This window comes from Oryctolagus cuniculus, chromosome 7 (assembly GCF_051225735.1).
Source record: "Oryctolagus cuniculus isolate XC-2025 breed Fujian yellow rabbit chromosome 7, ASM5122573v1, whole genome shotgun sequence".
Classification (NCBI taxonomy): Eukaryota; Metazoa; Chordata; class Mammalia; order Lagomorpha; family Leporidae; genus Oryctolagus; species Oryctolagus cuniculus.
Window position 1 is genome coordinate 22,747,119 of NC_142873.1, and position 20,614 is coordinate 22,767,732.

The 20,614-nt window shown below is 55.0% G+C and overlaps 2 protein-coding genes across 4 annotated transcripts; both read left to right on the plus strand.

The window, feature by feature from the left end:
- Positions 1 to 1,348: 1,348 nt before the first annotated feature.
- Positions 1,349 to 13,825, plus strand: ABCF2 (ATP binding cassette subfamily F member 2). 2 transcript variants are annotated; one of them, XM_002715053.6, is made up of 15 exons: positions 1,349 to 1,405; positions 2,018 to 2,217; positions 3,891 to 4,103; positions 4,560 to 4,742; positions 4,823 to 4,994; positions 6,763 to 6,858; positions 7,652 to 7,754; positions 9,862 to 9,957; positions 10,109 to 10,228; positions 10,312 to 10,401; positions 10,750 to 10,860; positions 11,417 to 11,479; positions 11,685 to 11,813; positions 12,378 to 12,581; positions 13,147 to 13,825. In XM_002715053.6, exons 2-15 carry the CDS (start codon positions 2,061 to 2,063, stop codon positions 13,282 to 13,284), a joined length of 1,875 nt encoding a protein of 624 aa, XP_002715099.1. In that variant the 5' UTR covers positions 1,349 to 1,405; positions 2,018 to 2,060; the 3' UTR covers positions 13,285 to 13,825. The 2 variants fall into 2 exon arrangements, with proteins under 2 accessions (XP_002715099.1, XP_008262129.1); XM_008263907.5 differs by having other exon boundaries at positions 1,349 to 1,378.
- A 2,878-nt stretch (positions 13,826 to 16,703) lies between these two features.
- H2BK1 (H2B.K variant histone 1) lies at positions 16,704 to 19,153 on the plus strand. Of its 2 annotated transcripts, none has more exons than XM_089299513.1 (2): positions 16,704 to 16,913; positions 18,883 to 19,153. In XM_089299513.1, exons 1-2 carry the CDS (start codon positions 16,791 to 16,793, stop codon positions 19,117 to 19,119), a joined length of 360 nt encoding a protein of 119 aa, XP_089155639.1. In that variant the 5' UTR covers positions 16,704 to 16,790; the 3' UTR covers positions 19,120 to 19,153. The 2 variants fall into 2 exon arrangements, with proteins under 2 accessions (XP_089155639.1, XP_002715119.4); XM_002715073.5 differs by having other exon boundaries at positions 16,709 to 16,925.
- Positions 19,154 to 20,614: the final 1,461 nt, after the last annotated feature.

The following is a 20,614-nucleotide window of genomic DNA, read 5'->3' on the forward strand; positions in this document are numbered from 1 at the left end:
CAGAAAATGACTTTTCACCATGGTAACTCCAGTGCTCATCTCTGAGCCTCACACTCACTTTAACCAGCGGAGGATGTATTAAAACACTGAGTCTGAGAAGGAAAACTAGTTTATTATGAAGGGAGGAGCAAGCCTTTTTTGTTTTTGTTTTTGAGGCTACAAATGTGGGATTTGCAATGTAGGTAATATGAAATCTAGGAGACTTTTACACTTGATCTTAATCAAAAGAAACGATCTCTATGAGACTTTTAAAATTATTTGTTTTTATTCACAAACTCACAGAAACAGAGATCTTCCACCTGCTGGTTCACCCCTCAAATTGCCTACAATAACCCAGACTGGGCCAGGGAGAAATCAGGAGCCCAGATGTCCATTTGCATCTCCAGGTTTGGTGGCAGGGACCCAAGTACTTGAACCAGAGTGCACACTGCCAAGAAGATTGGAAACAGAGCCAGGACTGCGATCCAGGCATTCTGAGGTGGGACGGAACTTCCCAAGCAGGATCTAAACCTATGTGCCAAACGCCAGGCCCTACAAGAGATTTTTAAACAGTGAAACTCAAGGGACAATCAGCGAGGACACGTGGCTGAGGATAATGCTAAATTGAGTAAAAGGACTTTTATACTTTTTTATTCTTCCCACCAAATTAACATGACCTTCATGGAAACCTAACAGTTCCGAGTGGCTAGGCAAAGCGGCCAAGGCTCCCGAACATCTGGCACCTTCTAAAAGTTTGGCTAAAGCAGTCAGCCTCTAAAATTTCGGTTTCATGAAACGAGCCGGCTTTCTGTCGTGGAGGAATTCTGTTCGCATCACCCTGGCAGGGTAACCTGCTCTCGGGGTCCTCTCTGCCGAGCCGCCGCACTCTGACCCCGCCTCCTGCCTCTAACCTTGTCTTTCCCATTGTCTCGACCCGTTCCCGCCTGATGCACGCTGGGAAACGTAGTCGAACACCCTGCTGGCTAAGCCGGGAGGGCAGCCCTGTAAACGGTATCTCCACATAGCTCAGTAGGTTTTCGAGAGGTGGAGTAAAACCGAGAAGGCCCAGCCCGCTTATCCGAGGAGCAATCTGGGATTTGCAGTTTCTAGCGCCTGAAGCGGCCTGGTGGCACAGGGCTCTCGGACTCTAACCCCGCCCCTCCTCGGGCCTCGCGCATCCTGATGACATCACGTGGGATCGCAAGGGCCTTGGGATATGTAGTAGTTCTCGAGGCCGAGCCCACGCTTGGTAGCCGCGACTTGAGGACTACAGTCCCCAGAAGTCCGCGCGGCGGCGCGCTGAGCGCCATCCGAGGCCGTGATTGGCTCGTGAGCCGGCCGCATGCGGAGGAGCTCAAGGAGCAGCTCTGTTGCGACAGAGGCCGAGCGGCGAGGCCCAGTGAGTTGGGGGAAGAAGCGTTTTGGGGTGAGGGTACCAGCCAGTGAGGGGGAGGGAGGACGAGATGAGGAAGGAAGGACAGGGTCGGGATGGAGAGGACCGCAGGGGAGAAGAAAGGGCCAAGAGAGAGAAGCTGATGGGCTGGGTGTAGGGGCAGCTTCGGGGGGTGGCGAGTGCGGAGACTCCAGGGGACTCAGCAGAGGGGGAAGACCGGTGTGTCCCGGGAAGAAGCTGGGCCCGACGGCTGGGCGGGGCGGACCGGGACGACGGAGAGGAGGCGGGAGGAAGAAACCCAGGAAGCGAGGCGGCTGCTGGGGTGCGGAGCGCCAAGTTGCGGGGAAACCGGAGACGGGGACCTTGGCTGCTCGCTAAGGGGAGGCCCCGAGAGAAGGAGCGATTCCAAAGTGAGGCAGCCCGTGGCGATTGCTAGACAAAGCCCGTGGGGGGAGAAGTGCTTCGATTAAAAGAGTGGTAGGAATCGCAACTGGCTTAAGGGAGCCTGACCGAGTTGCGAGAGACGAGGCGGGGCCGAGCTGGGCATCGAGGCTGGAGAGGAAACTTCCTGCGAGAGATGGAGCCAGGCCCAGGCATTCTGACCAAAAGGTGAAAGGTTCGGGCTATCTGCGTGCCTTCTTCCAGGCTCCCCGAAAGAACAGGACCCCACCCCTGTGGCTCCATCACCATGCCCTCTGACCTGGCCAAGAAGAAAGCAGCCAAAAAGAAGGAGGCTGCCAAGGCTCGGCAGCGGCCCAAAAAGGGGCACGAGGAGAATGGAGACGCTGTCACAGAGCCACAGGTGGCCGAGGAGAAAAACGAGGCCAATGGCAGAGAGGCCACAGGTGAATTGAGGGAGGGCTCCATTCCCCGTTCCCCATTCCCCGGGGTGGTGGCTAAGGTTTAACGCGTGCTCCAGCTGGAGTCAGACTCTTGACCTTCCTGGCGAAGGAGAATGTATCTGGAGGTATGGAACCGTGACCCAAACGAATGCAGATGGAGTTGGTGCAGCCGGTTACTACCGATCAAGAGACTGAACACAAGGTTCCCGTGTCCTCCGTGGCAAGCACTTAGGGGAGGCACTGAGCTGTCTGTGTGTTAGGCTGAGAAGGTCAGTTCCCGGCCCGCCTCTCCACGTGGTGGCCAGTGGACCAGGCTCACGGGGGTAGTGACTACAACAACAAGAGCATAGCTTGTGCATTATTATCTGGTACCCCCCCCCCCGCCCCCCGGGCCTCTGTGACATGGATCTGAGTATTTTGGGAGATAGTTACTGAGCACTTCTCAAGTGCAGTACACTGACTGAGGCATTATAAACTCAGTCGGCCCTCTGGTAAGGTACCAAGTCCAGCTGAGGAAGCATGGCAGCTGTGACAGAATATTCCAGGCCCCTGGCAGGCTAATCCCAGCTGTCTTCTCTGCCCCCAAGAAACTCCCTGAAGAAGTCTGCTGCATCCAGACTGTTGGTGGTCCCTTGAATAGTTAGCATGTTTCTGTCCTTTTTTTTTTTTTTTTTTTTTTTTTTTTTTATTTTTGACAGGCAGAGTGGACAGTGAGGGAGAGAGACAGAGAGAGAAAGGTCTTCCTTTGCCGTTGGTTCACCCTCCAATGGCCGCCGCTGCAGCCGGCGCACCGCGCTGATCCTGGCAGGAGCCAGGAGCCAGGTGCTTTTCCTGGTCTCCCATGGGGTGCAGGGCCCAAGCACCTGGGCCATCCTCCACTGCACTCCCTGGCCATAGCAGAGAGCTGGCCTGGAAGAGGGGCAACCGGGACAGAATCCGGCGCCCCGACCGGGACTAGAACCCGGTGTGCCGGCGCCACAAGGTGGAGGATTAGCCTATTGAGCCACGGCGCCGGCCATTTTTGACACGCTTCAGTACTGTTACCACAGCGTCTGTACTAGCTACATTGGACATTTGAGGCCCAGTGCAAGGTAGCAGAGCCTCTCCCAGACACACCTGTCCTCGGTGATCTTTCCATTGACCTTTGCTATCTCACAGCGTCTCTTTGCCTTTTTATGCTCTGTCTTCTGTTTCTTCATGCAGAGTTGTTTGATCTTTGAGTGCAGGTACCGCATCTTGTGAGACTTTTGTGACCTGTCTCAGATACTGAGTGAACGTTTGAAGAGGAGAGGGTGCTTAGTAATGTCAATTGTAACAGACAGGAATTCAGAAAAAGGGGAGTTAGAAAAATGTGAGGAGAGCCGGGTGGGAGGCGTCATCTCCAAGATGAGGATTCTTAGGAGAGGTGGTATGATAAAGGCAGCCTGTGGGGCAGTCCCGGCCGGAATACTGGGGGCGGGCATGATGGAAGTGAATAGGACATGAGCGGCCAAGATAGGGAAGAGCCGTCAAAGCGAGCAGTGTCCAGGCAGGTCTGTCCACGTGCATCCTGTCTGAAGCCTGTGCAGCACCCGAGTCCACTCAGCACGATCCCATCCTGGCCCTCAGAACCGGCCTCTGTGTAAGAACGGAAGCCGTCTTCTCCCCCTCTCCCCAAATTGTTTTCTGTCCCCCAGAGGTGGATTTGCTGACCAAGGAGCTGGAAGACTTCGAGCTGAAGAAAGCGGCTGCCCGAGCTGTGACTGGTGTCCTGGCCTCTCACCCCAACAGTACTGACGTCCACATCATCAACCTCTCACTCACCTTCCACGGGCAAGAGCTGCTCAGTGACACCAAGCTGGAGTTAAACTCAGGCCGCCGCTATGGCCTCATTGGGTTAAATGGAATCGGTGAGGCTCGCAGAAGGCAAGGTGGGAGGTGTCTCTCTGGCTCATCGATCACTCAGCAAGTATTTACTTAGCACCAGCTGTGTACAAAGCAAGGCGTTTATAATATGGGTGGGAGATGCCAGATACGCCCTGGGGAAAAGGCACCAGCAGCACAGGGCAGTGTGTGCTAAGTCCCACACGGGTAGTTACAGACAGCAGGTGCCGAAAGCAGTAGAGGGGCTGTGGGCTTCCGTAAGTGAAGCTGCCGTAAGTGGAAAGGGCGTCATGGAGGGAGTGGTGGGACGAGAACCGGAAGAAAGTCGGAATGGTACCGCAAGACCAGGGCGCAGCAGGGTCGGAGGGAGTGAAGGGGCGGAAGGTGCTCCCGACGTGGCACGGTCCCGGTTTGGCTGCAGTGGAAGGGTGACGGTGAGGCCGGAAGGGAGGTTGCTCAGGGTCCCCGTCTCCCCGTCTCAGGGAAGTCCATGTTGCTGTCTGCCATTGGGAAGCGGGAAGTGCCCATCCCTGAGCACATCGACATCTACCACCTGACTCGGGAGATGCCGCCTAGTGACAAGACGCCTCTGCAGTGCGTGATGGAGGTGGACACGGAGCGGGCCATGCTGGAGAGGGAGGCCGAGCGGCTGGCTCACGAGGACGGTAGGGCCCCAGGCCGGGGGCGGGGTGGGCTTCCTCCTGCGAAAGCCCCGGGGAGCCTCACAGGCGTGTGCCGCCCGCAGCGGAGTGTGAGAAGCTCATGGAGTTGTACGAGCGCCTGGAGGAGCTGGACGCCGACAAGGCGGAGATGAGGGCCTCGCGGATCCTGCACGGCCTGGGCTTCACCCCCGCCATGCAGCGCAAGAAGCTGAAAGACTTCAGTGGCGGCTGGAGGATGAGGGTTGCCCTCGCCAGGTGAGTCCCTCCCTGCCTTCCCACTCCTTGGGGCTCCCCGTCTCAGAGTCGGGTAGTTCATGCCTGGGGAACCATGAGCAGCAGGAGTCAGCAGTGAGTAGCTGCCGAGTGTAGACAGGGGGTGGTGGTGTGTGTAGGCTGGGGAGTGAGCTTTCTGGCTGAAGCCATAGCGAATGGCGGCAGCGGGCTGGGTAGACTCCCAGCGCGGGATTTAGGAATCTGTGGGAAATTGCCTAGGGACCCTGGGGAAAATGCTGGGGTTGGGTCTGCTTCTCGTCTCTCTCTCCCACCTTTTCTGTGCTTCATTCCTGCTGATTCCTGCTGTGGTACCGTGTTAGATGGCTGTTATATTATCTCTCTTTACTCTCTTGTGACCTGAGCCCAAAGCAGATGTTGGTAGAGCAGAATTCTGTTTGTCCTCCCAGAGACTCTACTCAAATAAACAATTCCTTCCCCGCGTTCTTTTCAAAGTGAATTGATAGCACTGGATCCACTGATGTCGAAATAGCCTGGGTGTCTTTTTATTAAGATTTATTTATTTGAAAGGCAGAGTGACAGCACAGGGGAGAGAGAGAGAGATATCTTCCATCTGCTGGTTCACTCTCTAAATGGCAGCAGCAGCCAAGGCTGGACCATGCTGAAACCAGGAGCTCCAATCCTGGTCTCCCACATGGGTGGCAATTGGGCCTCTATCTGCTGCCTTGCACATTAGCAGAAAGCTGGATTGGAAGCAGAGCAGTCAGGACTCGCACCAGCACTCCAGTGTGGGATTCTGGTGTGGCAAGCAGTGACTTAACCCGCTGCACCACCACACTTGTCCTGTGTGTGTGTCTTAGAATGTGAGAGCAGTAGTTCTACGTGCTAACGAGAATTAACTGCCTATGGTTACCCTGGGAGCATTGAAAGACACATTTCCCGGCCTCTCCCTCAGATCTACACAGGTATTGGATGCTCAGAAATCTTAATTCTTCTTTGGTTTTTTAAATATTTGTTTATTTGAAAACCAGAGTTACAGAGGGATGGAGAGAGACAGAGAGATCCTCCATCCACTGGTTCACTCTCCAAATGGCTGCAAGCCAGGAGCCAGGAGCTTCATTTGGGTCTGTCACATGGGAGCAGGGGCCCAAGGACTTGGGCCATCTTCTGCTTTCTCAGGCCATTAGCAGGGAGCTGGATCGGAAGTGGAGCAGCTGGGACTTGAACTAGAGCCCTTGTTGGATGCCAGTGTCAGGCAGCAGCTTTACCTGCTTTGCCACCATGCTGGCCCCCAGAAATCTTGTTTCTCACAATTCTCTCATATGTGGTGACTGCAGGTTTGGGAAGTAGCGCCTTAGAGACTGCTCTCCTGTTTTTCCAGTTTAAGAAAGGATTCCAGGTTACAGAAAGAACATTCTTTGACGTCCTTGCTAGAGATGGGCATCCCCACCAGAAAGATCTAACGTGACTGCTCTTTGCCTTAGAAGTTTATTTCCTTTATCCTTTTGTCTTCCTCATAGTCACCCACGCTGGTGTCGAGGCCTTGCAGACTTAAGGACTTACAGCTTTATTACCAAACTGCGTTTCTGTGCTTCTGAGCTCATTTCTGTCCTTCAGCCCCTGCCCTTGAAGGCTGGTTCCTCACCGAGTCTCCCCTTCCCTCTGAGGCTTTGACCCTGGACTTGGTTGCAGGGCTGCAGCCAGGCCTGCCTGGAGTTGCGTGTGGTGGGCAGGCCGGCCCTTTGCTGTAGCCCTGCGATGCTGAAGCGCCCGTGTCCTCTCCTTCCTTTAGAGCCCTCTTTATCCGGCCCTTCATGCTGCTTCTGGATGAGCCCACCAACCACTTGGACCTAGATGCTTGTGTGTGGTTGGAAGAAGAACTGAAAACGTAAGGGGCGTGCGTTCAATGGGGGCGGGCGAGTCTGGAAGGGGAGCGGAACAGGGCAGAGAGGCATGCCCGCAGTGAGAAGATGGACTGCAGTGTGGCCACAGTGGGCTCCACGGGAAACCTGGCGAGAGCCCCTTTAGGAGTTGGCCTTTGGGTTTGTTTTCATTCAGTCGGAACGTGTGAGATTTTTCTTAAAAAAAAAACGCCTTTTCAGTTTTTGCCATATTTGAAATACACCATATTTGTTAAAGACAACTTTTTACCTTGATTGTATTTGTAGACATCGCGTCAAGGGTTGCCTCCTCTAGGATCACAGTGCAGCGAAAGAAACGCTGCTGGTTCCTTGGTAGCGGAGGAGCTGAGTGCCCCGCGTCGAGCAGAGCTTTCAGTGGGGCCGCGGCCCGGCGCCTTCCCTCAGGGGGAGGCATTGTGCTTTTTGGCATGTTTGTTTCAGCTTTTCCTACAATACAGCTTTTCCCTTGACACATTTATGGGTATATTTGTTTGTGCACACTTATCTTTTTGCTGTCACTGCTACTGCCATGTCCAACATGGGATTGGAAATCGGACAGGAGATTAAGGAATGGTGACGTCTCCGCACCCTCTGAGAGGCGTCAGCAGTGCTTTCGGATCAGCTGTGCCGTGCTGGCTTACATGCTGGCAGGGACACCTAGGGGGTGCTCAGGTGTGAAGATGGGGTAGGGAGAAGGCTTTCTGGACTGGGTCTCCCTTCACCTGTTACCAATTGTCTCCCATATTTGAGCACCTTCTGACTGGTTTTTTGGCTTTGCAGTTTTAAGCGCATCCTGGTTCTCGTCTCCCATTCCCAGGATTTTCTGAATGGTGTCTGCACCAACATCATTCACATGCACAACAAGAAACTGAAGTATTATACGGTGAGTGGGCCTCAGCTGTTTCCACGGCTGTCTCTACACTTAACACTTCTCGAGGTGCTCCTTTAAAAATAAAAAAAAAGACAGACCCAGCTCTTTTCTCCCTATTGCTATAAAAAGCCGTGGACAAGGAGTCCTGAAGCCTGTTTTATTTTCGTCCCAAAGCCATTGCTTTCAGGTCATAGGCCATGGGTTGGCAGTCTTTCCATATGGTGTATGTTTGCCTTATGGCAAAGCAGTTGACTTTTCGTGGTGCCTGGGCAGGCCCTGCTCCCCTCTGCTTTCTTGAATGACTCCTTAATCCGCTCGTGTCAGCACACGGACGTTCCTTGTGTGAGAATGGGGTTACGGTCCCAGCACACTGTTAATGCCTCGCTTTTTACATTCCAAAAAAGTGAACAATGAAAGCTCTCTTCATTCATAGTCACACTCTCCATGAGAGTAGTAGTAGGTTCTTACGTAGAATTCCAGAAGGTTCTTGTGTACTTTCCGGCATTTGTAGAAAATTTTATAGGTGCTGGGGTCGGTGCTATGGCATAGTGAGTAAAGCCGCTGCCTGCAGTGCTGGCATCCCATATGGGTGCCAGTTGGAGTCCCGGCTGCTCCACTTCCCATCCAGCTCCCTGCTATGGCCTGGGAAAGCAGTAGGAGATGGCTCAAGTCCTCAGGCCCCTGCACCCTCATGGGAAACCCTGAAGAAGCTCCTGGCTCCTGGCTTTAGATCATCTTAGCTCTGGCTGTTGTGGCTATTTGAGGAGTGAACCAATGGTTGGAAGACTTTCTGTGTGTGTGTGTGTGTGTGTGTGTGTGTGCGCGCCTCTACCTCTCTGAAACTGCCTTTCAAATAAGTAAATTTAAAAAAAATTTTCGTAGATGCATATATCCTTTTTCTCTTTATAAAGTTGTAATTTTTTTAAATAAATGGGTGCTTTTTTAAAAAAAAATTATTTATTTATTTGAAAGGCAGAGTTACAAAGAAAGAGAGAGGTCCTCCATTTGTTGGTTCACTCCTCAAATGGCCACAATGGCTAGAGTTGGGCCAATCCGAAGCCAGGAGCCAGGAGGTTCTTCTGGGTGTCCCATGCAGGTGCAGGGGCCCGAGGACTATGCTCTTGCTTTTCTTTTCTTTTCTTTTTTTTTTTTTTTTTTTTTTTTGACAGGCAGAGTGGACAGTGAGAGAGAGAGAGACAGAGAGAAAGGGCTTCCTTTGCCGTTGGTTCACCCTCCAATGGCCGCCGCGGCCGACGTACCGCGCTGATCCGATGGCAGGAGCCAGGAGCCAGGTGCTTTTCCTGGTCTCCCATGGGGTGCAGGGCCCAAGCACCTGGGCCATCCTCCACTGCACTCCCAGGCCACAGCAGAGGGCTGGCCTGGAAGAGGGGCAACCGGGACAGAATCCAGCACCCCGCTCTTGCTTTTCTAGGCCATAGCAGAGAGCTGGATCAGAAGTGGAGCAGCCAGGACTCAACCCGGTGCCCATATGGGATGCCGGCACTGCAGGTGTTGGCTTTGCCCACTATGCCGCAGCGCTGTCCCCACAGTTGTGATCTTAATCATTCTGTTCCCTAGATTGCATTTCCATGTGAGTGTATGTGTGTAAATCAGCCTCACTCTCAAGCAGCTGTGCAATAGATACTAAATGGTGTGGCTGTCCTCTGACTTGTGGATATTTAGCTTATGGCCAGGTGTTTGCAGATAGAAACCATGGCGGTTTGCAGGGTTTGCCTGGCACTGAATCTGAATGGCCTATCTGCCCTCAGAGGACAGCTCTTGCAGTTTTGTGTGGGCCATCAGCCTCTGGGACTGGGGAGCGGTAGGTGGTCGTGTTGGAAGGCACTGTACATCGTAATGTCCGTGTTTCAGGGCTGACCACAATACTGTGGGAGTCCTTTTGGCTAATCTAAGGCTTTGCTCTGGAGCCCGGTCCTCGCTGGCCTGAGCAGGAGGCCCAGAATCAAAAAGACCGCGCGTTCTAGGTTAGGATGCGCTGCTTTAATGCTCACCCTCTGTTTACTGCACACCCTCATAGGCAGGGCCCAATCACGGCCAACCTCATCTCCCTAAGCTCTGAGAGCCAGGTTGAAGCTGCCCACCCTGTGTTTCCCTGCAGGGTAACTACGATCAGTACGTAAAGACACGGCTGGAGCTGGAGGAGAACCAGATGAAGAGGTTCCACTGGGAGCAAGATCAGATCGCGCACATGAAGGTAGGGGCGGGGCCGAGCCCTCCCGACCCAGGCAGTCGGAGAGGTGGAGGAGAACCGGAAGAAGCCGTGGTCGTCACGCGTCACCCTGGATTTCAAGATGGTTCTTTGGTGCCTGCACACGCTCCAAGCCCCCCTTTCTGGTCTCTTTCAGAACTACATCGCTAGGTTTGGTCATGGCAGTGCGAAGCTGGCCCGGCAGGCCCAGAGCAAGGAGAAGACGCTACAGAAGATGATGGCGTCGGGACTAACGGAGAGGGTCGTGAGCGACAAGGTGCGGGCCGACGGGGTGAGGTGGCCTGAGGTACAGCGGAGGAGAAAGGAGCCAGCCTGATGCATGCCCTCTTGCCTCCCTAGACACTGTCGTTTTACTTCCCACCATGTGGCAAGATCCCACCGCCTGTCATCATGGTGCAAAACGTGAGCTTCAAGTACACAAAAGATGGGGTAAGTTCAGGCCAGGGCTGTGTCTGCCTGGGAAGCCAGCATGTACCCCACAGAGTGAGCACTGGCTGGTGGGAGCCTCTCTGCTTCCTGGCCGACCACTCCTGCCCCATTGGTGTGGGGGATTTTCAGCTGTGGCAGCTGGGGTGCCTCCTCCTCCTTCGAGCAGTGGGAAGGGAAAGCGCTCAGCTGGATGGGCGGGGCGGGTCCAGTGGGTGGGGTCTGCTTTTGCGCGTGCCTCCTTCCCCCTCTCCTCACCTCAGCCGGCCACGGGGGACTCAGCGGGCTGCTCTGCCAGGCAGAGTGGATCCATACCCTCGCCTGTGTGTGCTTCTCTTGTACCCATTTCAGCCTTGCATCTACAATAATCTAGAATTTGGTATCGACCTCGACACACGAGTGGCTCTGGTAGGGCCCAATGGAGCAGGGAAGTCAACTCTTTTGAAGCTGCTGACTGGAGAGGTAGGGCCCCGAGGCGGGCTGTGGCTGCTTGCAGGAGTGGGCGCTTGGGTTGTCTGCAGTGAAGTTATTTAGGGGCACAGGGCCCTGGTGCCGAGTGAGCCACTTGGGGGTTGGGGATGAGACAGAATGTCGCGGCTGAGCGGTTTTATCTGGGTGGAGGTGGGGTAGGAGGAGTCAGAGGACAGTGTGTGTGTGTCAGTGTTTTCTGTTTTCAGTCAGCATTCAGAATGCAGGGACATCTGTGTGTGGAGGTAGGTTTCTATTTTACAAGAGGTGTATGGTAGCTATATCCATGGGCTCTGTTACATAGTACCTTCTGTGGCAGACAGTTCTTAACCACGTAGCAAATTGTATCTCGTGGGTCTTTGCCTCTCTCAACACCAGGTTTCAGCGTATCTTCCTAAATGTTAGAGTGGCCAGACAGCAGTCTGAGTTGTTCCTGTAGATTGGGTTTTGAAGTCGTGTCCTGTTCAGTGTGGACGTGTTTTTTTGCCCTGCTCTGCCCCAGATTTCCTTTTTGTAAGCTTACGTTGACACCTGCTCTTTTTCTTCCTAGCTACTACCTACAGACGGAATGATCCGGAAACATTCTCACGTCAAGATAGGGCGTTACCATCAGGTACAGACCTAGGGGTGGGGTCGCATCTGGCCAAGTCCCAGCCCTCCCCCAAGGAATTCTAACCTGGTCAAACCTACCTGCTTCCCTGGAGCCTGAACAGGTGCCTGGGTCGAGGTAGAGAGTTAGTTACCTGGCCGGTAGCACAGCGGGCGCCCTGGGAAGCAGGGCACGAGTCACGTCTGGGTGGGTTCCATTTTCTGCGTAGCATTTACAAGAGCAGCTGGACCTGGATCTCTCGCCTCTGGAGTACATGATGAAGTGCTACCCAGAGATCAAGGAGAAGGAAGAGATGAGGAAGATCATCGGGCGGTACGGGCTCACTGGGAAGCAGCAGGTCAGTAGTAGAGGCTGTGGGAAGAGCCCTGGTGGCTGGCAGACGCTGCTGAGGGGTCGGGGACACCGTAGCCTGGCCCTGCGGCTTTGGAAGCGTCCCCAGAGTCCCCACTGCTGGCTCCCAGCCCCTAAGAGAGCTGCTGCCTTTCCTTTGCGCTAGCTCTTACGTACCAGGACATTGAGGTGCCATTGTAGGGGGAGGGGCAAGGAGAGTGCGCTGGGCTCCGACGTGCCCACGTGTCGTGGTGCCTGAGAGCAAGGGAGCTTGAAGCCTAGAAAGCGAATTCGTGGATTCAGTTCCGGAGCTGAGCACCTACTGGACTGCTTGAGCTCATTAAGCTTTCAGTGGTGACGGGGTGAACTCACTGATGGCTTCAGGTCTGCAGGTGTGTCCCGTTCAGGCTTCAGTGGCTGTGCCGCTGTCTGGCTGTGTGATCTTGTGCCTCTCTAAGCAGAATGGCAGTAATTCTACTGGAGGAGCCAGGGAGAGATGGGGGGGGGGGGGCGGGTGAGTGTGCTTTGTGGTGGGGTAACTAAGTTTTGTGCACGCCATGGTTCCACTCAGGTGAGCCCAATCCGGAACTTGTCAGACGGGCAGAAGTGCAGAGTGTGTCTGGCCTGGCTGGCCTGGCAGAACCCCCACATGCTCTTCCTGGACGAGCCCACCAACCACCTGGATATTGAGACCATCGACGCGCTGGCAGACGCCATCAATGAGTTTGAGGGTGGGATGATGCTGGTCAGCCATGACTTCAGACTCATTCAGCAGGTGAGGCCCCACAGAAAGCAGTTAGGAGAAGGGGGTCGGGCACAGAGGGCACTGAGGGCTGGATCTTAGGCCTCTTTGTGGCTACTGGAGAGAGAGCCTAGGCCGAGACCCTTCTTCAGTAGCCGTTGGGGTGTCAGGCAACTTGGTGTGGTTGGCCCAGATCGGGGAAGGAGTTGGGTAGCGAACAGGGTCCTTTCACTGCTCTCCCAAGACTCTTCAGTCCAAAAATAGAACCCTGCTAAGAGGACCTGGATCAGACAGGGTGCTGTTTCGCTGACACTCCGCAGCAAAGCTTGGAGGAGACGGGGGTGGGCTACAGGAAGCTGGGTGCGTGAGGCCACTGGTCAGATCCAGACCCTCCTGGGGACTGATGGCAGGGTGACAGAGAGGGCCCTGGGGCCTGCTGCTCTGGTACCTGTGGGTTAGGCCTTCCCGAAGAGGTGAGACTGAGCTGGGGAGGGGCCTGGGGAGAGGGAGGGAGGAGCTTTCTTCCGGAAGCTCCTCAGGTGATGGGTGAGGGCTGGGGAAGTGGCTGCCGGGATTAAGTGCAGGATTTGCTTTCTAGGTTGCACAGGAAATTTGGGTCTGTGAGAAGCAGACAATCACCAAGTGGCCTGGAGACATCCTGGCCTACAAGGAGCACCTCAAGTCCAAGTTGGTAGATGAGGAGCCCCAGCTCACCAAGAGGACCCACAACGTGTGAGCCCTCGGCCAGGCGTGGGTCAGGAGCTCCATCCGGGGACTAACAGCTGCTACCCTGACCAGCTACTCAGGACAGGACCCTGGGCTACACTCCTGCATTGCTGCAATACCGCTCCCAGCCTCTCCCCATCCCTCGGCCTGCCTTAGCTGCTCTCTGTTATCTTACCTACAGCTGGACAGTAGCTGTCCGTTTCCTCTCCTCCTTCCAGTTACATTCGGCCGCGTCTGGACTTGGCTGGCTGTTCCCTCCAGCCCCTTGCTGGTTACTTACCCCGAGAGTGATGCAGCCAGAGGCACCTGAGGGTTAGCCTAGGGGCCCGAGCCCTGGGTTTGGTCTGCGAAGGAGCCTAAGATCCTTGTTTTCTGGGTTTTGGTGATGTTGGAGGAATACCCCCCAGCCCACCGCTACCATTCCTTTTTGCTTCGGGTTTGGAGCTCTGGGCCAGGGTCTTAGTCCTGGTCGGTTTTTAAATATTTAACGGTGTAACTTTTAGACCTGCGTGACATCTACAACGTGTCCAATAAAGAAAGAGGAAGCCATGCTCCCCGCCTTCTCAGCTCTCTGAGGCTGCCTTCCCCTCCCCCGGGCGGGGGGTGGGTGGGGGAGGGGCACTGGTAGTGAGCTCATAGGGGCGGAAGGAACTTTCTCCCTCTTCTGCTGATTGGTTCACAAACTTACACATGAATGAATCACCCAGAGGGCTCCGCGGGGGGCCCGCCTCTGCCTCTGGGTCTCCCCTGGCACCTGAGCCACAGCACTTGGGCTGTGCACATTCCTGAGCACCAGGCCTGTTGGTTCCATCAGTGGAGTGGGAGGGATGCAGACAAGGCCAGGAGCTCGCACGCTGAATGGCCGCTGCCGTGTGGTGCAGGAAGTTTTATCTTACCTGCCCCGAGCCTGACTTCCCATCAGCACAGTCCAGCTTCCGCCCAGGGTTCTATGCAGCCTGTCTACTTGTGAACTTGGATACACTGCTAGCCCTGTGCCGGGGGCGTGTCTGTGGCCAGCTTTACCCGTGGGCTCATCACTCTGCCTCGGAACCCTCAGAGCCATCCCCGTGGGCAGGCAGAGCCCTGGTCTTTCAGTGCTCATTGAGTGTATCTAAGACTGGGAAATGCTCCCAGAGGGTGTCTCAGCCCCCAAGGAACTCGTGAGCTCAGGGAAAGCCAGTAAGACTTGAGAACAAGACAGTGGAGACGTGGATCAGTGCTGAATTCTGGTTTAGATGGTAGGAGACACCAAAGGGAGGGAGTTTCTCCTGAGTAGCTGCCCATGAAGGCGGGATTGGTGCTCTGACTTGGAAGAAGAGTAGGGGCTTCCCGCCGCGGGAGAAGTCCCAGAGCTGCGCTGGGCAGAGGGAACACCAGCACGTGGTGAGGGGCTGCCATTGAGACAGGTCCTCTGCTCCACCATGAGGGGCCTGGAGCCAAATGGCCTAAGACAGTCTGTCCTAAGCATACAGGACCTTGCTTGCGGGAGGATGGCGTCTGCGGAGCGAGCTGCTGGGATCATGGGAGCGAGGACGACTCCCACCGCCACGGCCAAGGGGGCCCGCGCACTGAGACTAAGATCCAGTCTGTTAGGGCCTTCGGAGCCCTGTAGCTGAGGTGCTAAGGGACAGGCCTTCAGCACCCAGATTTATCACTGGAAGCACACTTAAGGCCACAAAATACACATTTCTAAAATTATGAGGCCTACTTAGTGCTGTGGTGGGTTAAGCCACTGCCTACAATGCTGGCATCCCATGTGAGTACCTGTTTGAGCCCTGGCTGTTCTACTCCCAAATACAGTGCTCCGCTAACGCAGCTGGGAAAGGAGCAGAAGATGGCCCAAGCATTTGGGCCCCTGCCACCCGTGTAGGAGACCGACGGGTTGCAGGCTCCTGGCCTGGCCCCAGCTGTTGCAGCCGTTTGGGGCATAAACCAGTGAATGCAAGATCAGTGTCTCTACAACTCTCTTTTTAAAAAGATTTATTTTTATTTGAAAGGCATAGTTACAGAGAGAGGGAAAGACAGCTTCCATCCACTGGTCCACTCCCCAACTGGCTGCAACAGTGTGGGGCTGGGCCGGGCCGAAGCCAGGAGCTTCTTCCACATGGGTGTAGGGGCCCAAGCACCTGGGCCATCCTCTGCTGCTTTCCCAGGTACATTAGCAGGGAGCTGGATCTGAAGTGGAACAGCCGGGATTTGAACCGGCACTCATGTGGGATGCTGGCATGGCAGGTGGCAGTCTTAGCCACTATGGCACACCACCAGTCCCAACTCTGCCTTTCAAATAAATAAATCTTTAAATAAGATGAGCACTCCCTTATTTTGGATTCAGAATCGCCCTCAGGACCTTTTTAATTTATTTGAAGGACAGAGTGATAGATTTTCCATCTGCGTATTCACTCCTCAGATGCCTGCAACAGCCAGAGCTAGCCCAGACTGAAGCCTGTGTGTGCGCTCCATCAGGGCCTCCCACGTGGGTGTCAGGGCCCCAGCTACCTGGGCCTCGTCTGCTGCCTTCCCAGGTGCATTGGCAGGAGACGGGCTTATCAGCTGGCACTCCGATAAGAATGTGGGCTGTGGGTGTCCCAGGCTTAGCCTGTTGTGCCACAACACCTGCCCTCCTCCTGGCCTTCAAACACCTTAGCATGTCCCTTGTAACCGGATGTTCAGAACTGGAGGGGGAGGTAAGCGCAGTGAAGTGGGATCTCCTGCTTTCACACACTGGCAGGGGACGCTTGTCTGTGCATCCACTCTTCCTGTTCTTTAATCACAGCATTCAAAACAAAAAACCTGAAATGTTTGTTCACACATAGGTACTAAGTGAGACAGTGAACATTTTTCTTCCCTATGCAGCCCTCTTCCACAAGGACCCCACACAGAAGTGAACATCCATTCTTTGTGTGCTTCTAGCTTCCTAGCCACTCTGCCCCACCTGCCGTCAGCCCAAGCCTCCCTCCATGCCACAAGCACTGATTCCACTTTCTGCTTTTCATGCCCTTTCACTTCCCCCCACCCTCCCCAGTGAAATCGCAGCCAGCCAGCACCCACTTACTCCATGAAGCCGCCTCTGGCTGTGGCAGCCCTCCAGCTGTAGTCTCCCCTAATTTCTTAATGCGAACCACTCTTGTGGTTCTTCAGTGCTGCTGCAGGGCTCCTTGGGGGCGGGAGCCTGGGGTCCTGAACCCTCCTCTCCCCGGCTCTGAGCCATGCTGAGCCCAGAGTGATTCTCTGGAGTTGTGTGAACTTTGTGTACATTCACCGGGAGGTGGCTGAGTCGGGGAAGAGGGTCCGGTGCAGGGTTTCTTAACTCATAGATAGGAAATTACCCAGGGGAGGGGGGAGAAGAGAGAGCAATTAGCCTCTTTCAAGATTAACCCTGAGCACATTCTGGATGGAGTTGAGCCAAGCCCCTCCCCTCCCACCCCAGGTGCTGGCGTCCAGCCCCACCTGGCAGGGCAGCTGACTTCGTAAAAGTGGCTCCTAGGTGTGAGTGGAGCTGGTCTTAGGAGCAGGAGGATGAGCGCGGAGCGTGGGCAGCAGCAGCAGCAGGCCAGCAGCCGCAGGGGCCGCAGCTCTGGGAACAAGAAGTCCAGAAAGCGTAGCAAGCGCAAGGAAACCTACTCAATGTATATCTACAAGGTGCTGAAGCAGGTGAGGGGGTGTGGTGCACGGACGTGTGGGAGGCACATGGGCTGACGCCCAGGAAAGGCCCGGGCCTGGAAGCTGGGACTTGGCTTAGTGTTGGCACCAGGGCAGGCCCTGGGGCGGCTGAGCTGATCCGAGAGGCGTCTGTGCCTCTCAGTACCCTGTGCACCTGTGACTGGCAGGAGGCGTGTAAACACGCTGCCTCCCTGATCCAGGAAATGTACAGGGCTTTGGGGTGGCTGAGATGATCACGCGGAACGTTAGCGCAAGAACACACTTCTGTGCTAGGCTGAAGGCGACTGGGTGCTGAACACATTGTGGCAAAAATGAGCGTGAACAGGAGCCTCGGGCGGGGCCTGCTGGAGACGCTGCCCTGGCCCTTTGAGGAGCTTCCTTGCTGTGCGTCCCTTTCCTCTAACGTGGGCTCGGGTGCCTTGTGTTCATCCATGAGGAGCAGCTACTCCTGATACCCACAGGCCAATCTGATCCGAAGCAACTTGGCCTTAGCTCAGAGCCTGCAGCCTACGGGGCACAGCCGGGGCCCCCACCTCCCCGGGGCTCTCCAGCCTGCCTTATATCCTCCCGTTGCTGTAGATTAGGTCCCAGGGTGGAGCCGCTCTCCAGCTTGAATCCTATGAGCGGTCTTAGTGAATTGACAGCCTTGGGTGCCGGGGGTTGGCCAGAAGGGAAGCACCAGAAGATGGGGGAGGTGAAGAAAGTGGGGTGGAGCAGGTGCCACTGAGCCCTGTGGCTTAGCGGGGGCAGTCCTGGCTCCAGAAAGTGCCGCTGAGAGTGAGCCTGTGCGCCTTGCTGAGCGGACTGAGTTTCTCACTCCCGCAGCCCCATGGAGCATGGGACACAAGGACAGAGGGGACTGGGGCTAAACACACCTTGCGCGCAGCTGCAGGCGGCCAGGAGCCTGGCTCTAGTTCTGTCCCCACCACTGGCTCAGCGAGCAAGCTGGCTGTCACCTCTCTCCTGGCGAGGTTTATATACTCATGTTGGAGGATGTCACTGTTTTAGTAGAGATCGCCTAGTTCAAAAGCCCATAGTGACTCATGGCACAGGCACAGAACACAGGCTTCCTGCTGCCTGGTCCTTGGGCCGTGTGGATATGCTCTTGGCAAGTAATTGCGCACTGTCTGCTGGGTTAAGTGCACAACCCCTTACCCCGCCCCAGGAGCAGCCTTCAGTGTGCTCACAGGGCGTTCTGAGGGGGTACGTTTGCTGTAGCACAGAACAAGAGAAAAGGCAAAGCCCTCGATGTCCATTGAGAGGCATGGTATAAACTGCAAATCCTCCATACCATGGAACACCATGCAAAATGCATGAAATGGAAAAGGCCAGATGCCCACACGACTGATCCCATTTGTTAAATATAGATGTTTTTATGCGCTTGTACAGGGAGTGCAGGCTTGGGTAGTTACCTCTCAGAAACTGTAAAAGCAGGCCGGCGCCATGGCTCACTTGGCTAATCCTCCACCTGCGGCACTGGCACCCTGGGTTCTAGTCCCAGTTGGGGCGCCAGTTCTGTCCTGGTTGCTCCTCTTCCAGTCCAGCTCTCTGCTGTGGCCCAGGAGTGCAGTGGAGGATGGCCCAGGTCCCTGCACCTGCGTGGGAGACCAGGAGGAAGCACCTGGCTCCTGGCTTTGGATTGGTGCAGTGCCGGCCGTAGTGGCCATTAGGGGAGTGAACCAACGGAAGGAAGACCTTTCTCTCTGTCTGTCTCTCTCACTGTCTAACTCTGCCTGGCAAAAGATAAAGAAAAAGAGAAAGAAACTGTAAAATCAAAAACAACTTGGGGATTGTAGTAAAGAGAAAACACAATCCCCTGTTTCCATGTCTGTCTGCCTTGGCCTTGCCCGCTACCCCTGGCTTCCTGGAGCCCCCGGCTTGGGCCCAAGGCTTGCGGTGCAGGCAGAGCCCCCTGCCCCCATTAACAGTGGTGCCGCTGCTTCTGCAGGTGCACCCTGACATCGGCATCTCCGCCAGGGCCATGAGCATCATGAACTCGTTTGTGAACGATGTCTTTGAGCGACTGGCTGGCGAGGCCGCCCAGCTGGCCCAGTACTCGGGCCGCAGCACACTGACCTCCCGGGAAGTCCAGACGGCCGTGCGTCTGCTGCTGCCTGGGGAGCTGGCCAAGCACGCTGTGTCTGAGGGCACCAAAGCCGTCACCAAGTACACCAGCTCCAAGTGACCTGGGGCCTGACCCGAATAAAGGATGAGCTATTCCTGTGCACTGTGCTGATTGCAAAGAGGGCTAGGTGAAGGAGGCCATGGCCTGTGGCAACGGGACTCTCACCTTTTGAGACTAACCAGTGAACAGCACGCGCTTCCTGTTCTGTAAAAACCACATCCGCGAGCAACATGTGACGGTAACTGTGAATGTAAATTGGTCTAATTGGTAGGGAGCTGAAGTAGGGCTTGGCATGAGGACCAGAGCCCGGGTTTACTGCTGGCGTCTCCCTCTCTGGGTGGCCATTGCTATGCCTTTGTGACGTCCATTTCCCACCAGCTGCTGTTCCACTCTGGATGACAGGCGCTGCGCTGGGCGAAGGGGCTACACAGATCCGCTCTCTAAGATGCAGACCGGCCCCTAGAGAACCTGCGGAGATCAGGATTGTCCATTTCCCCCTGACGTCTTCTTTCCCCCTGGCTTCAGAACAAGTCAGTGGTATGTTTTGGAGACATTTCTTCCCCAATGTTATTTTGCAACATGGACATTCAGGAAACGCAAGATGTCATTTATACGTGTCCTCCAACTAGACTTGCCACTTAATGTTTGGCTATGCATTATTTTTTTTCCTCATTCATTCTCTGCTCTGTGTTGTAAACACATGACCCCTAAATCCCCTCCCAAGTGTGGCGAGAGTCCAGCGAAGGGGTGGTATTCAGACAAACCTAAAATTCTTCACGTTCCCTTTTTATGTGGATGGACTCGGCTTGCTGTCATCATCCCCTTCATGTACTAACAACGTAGCGCCTTGTTTTGATGGTGGCCATTGGGCTGTGCCGTTGCACCTTTTACATGTGTCTTCTCACGCCTCACGCCTCGCAGCAGATACCTTGAGCTGAGAACCTAATGATCCAGGCTTGATTCCTGCGCCTGAAGTGGGGTAGACCCCGCAGATCTGGGCCTCCCTCCTCCCCCACTCTGCTGCTTCGTTTCACACCTTGCCACTCGATGGGTGTGGTTACTGGACCCACAGCAGCCACATCACCTGGGAGCTGGCTAGAGAAGCAGGCTCCTGGGGCAGGGCCTTGTCACAGTGGTTAAGATGCTGCTGGTGTGTAAGTGTGTGTGTTGTGGTGTAGCAGTATCCCATATCAGAGTACTAGTTGGAGACCCGGCTGTTCCACTTCCAGTCGAGCTCTCTGCTAATGCACCAGGGAAAGCAGCAGGAGGTGACCCAAGTACTTGGACCCCTGCCACCCACGTGGGAGACCCAGATAGAGTTTTTAGCTCCTGGCTTTGGCCTGGCCCAGACCTGACCACTGCAGCTGTTCGGAGAGTGAGCCAACAGATGGAAGATCTTTCTCTCTTTGACTCTCTCACTCTGTCAGATTGCCTTTCAAATAAAACCTTTAAAAAAAGTCACCACGCCCAGGGCCATCTACATTTAAAAAATAAAGAGGGCCAGTGCTGTGGCATTGTAGGCTAAGCCTCCACTTGCAGCACCAGCATCCCATAT

Bases quoted from the DNA above. Each gene is read 5' to 3' on its own strand.
- ABCF2 (XM_002715053.6), top strand. From the start codon at position 2,061: ATGCCCTCTGACCTGGCCAAGAAGAAAGCAGCCAAAAAGAAGGAGGCT. The intron at 6,859-7,651 runs GTAAGGGGCGTG...TTGGCTTTGCAG, and splicing joins TTGGAAGAAGAACTGAAAAC to TTTTAAGCGCATCCTGGTTC. The intron at 12,582-13,146 runs GTGAGGCCCCAC...TTTGCTTTCTAG, and splicing joins ACTTCAGACTCATTCAGCAG to GTTGCACAGGAAATTTGGGT.
- H2BK1 (XM_002715073.5), top strand. From the start codon at position 16,791: ATGAGCGCGGAGCGTGGGCAGCAGCAGCAGCAGGCCAGCAGCCGCAGG. The intron at 16,926-18,882 runs GTGAGGGGGTGT...CTGCTTCTGCAG, and splicing joins TCTACAAGGTGCTGAAGCAG to GTGCACCCTGACATCGGCAT.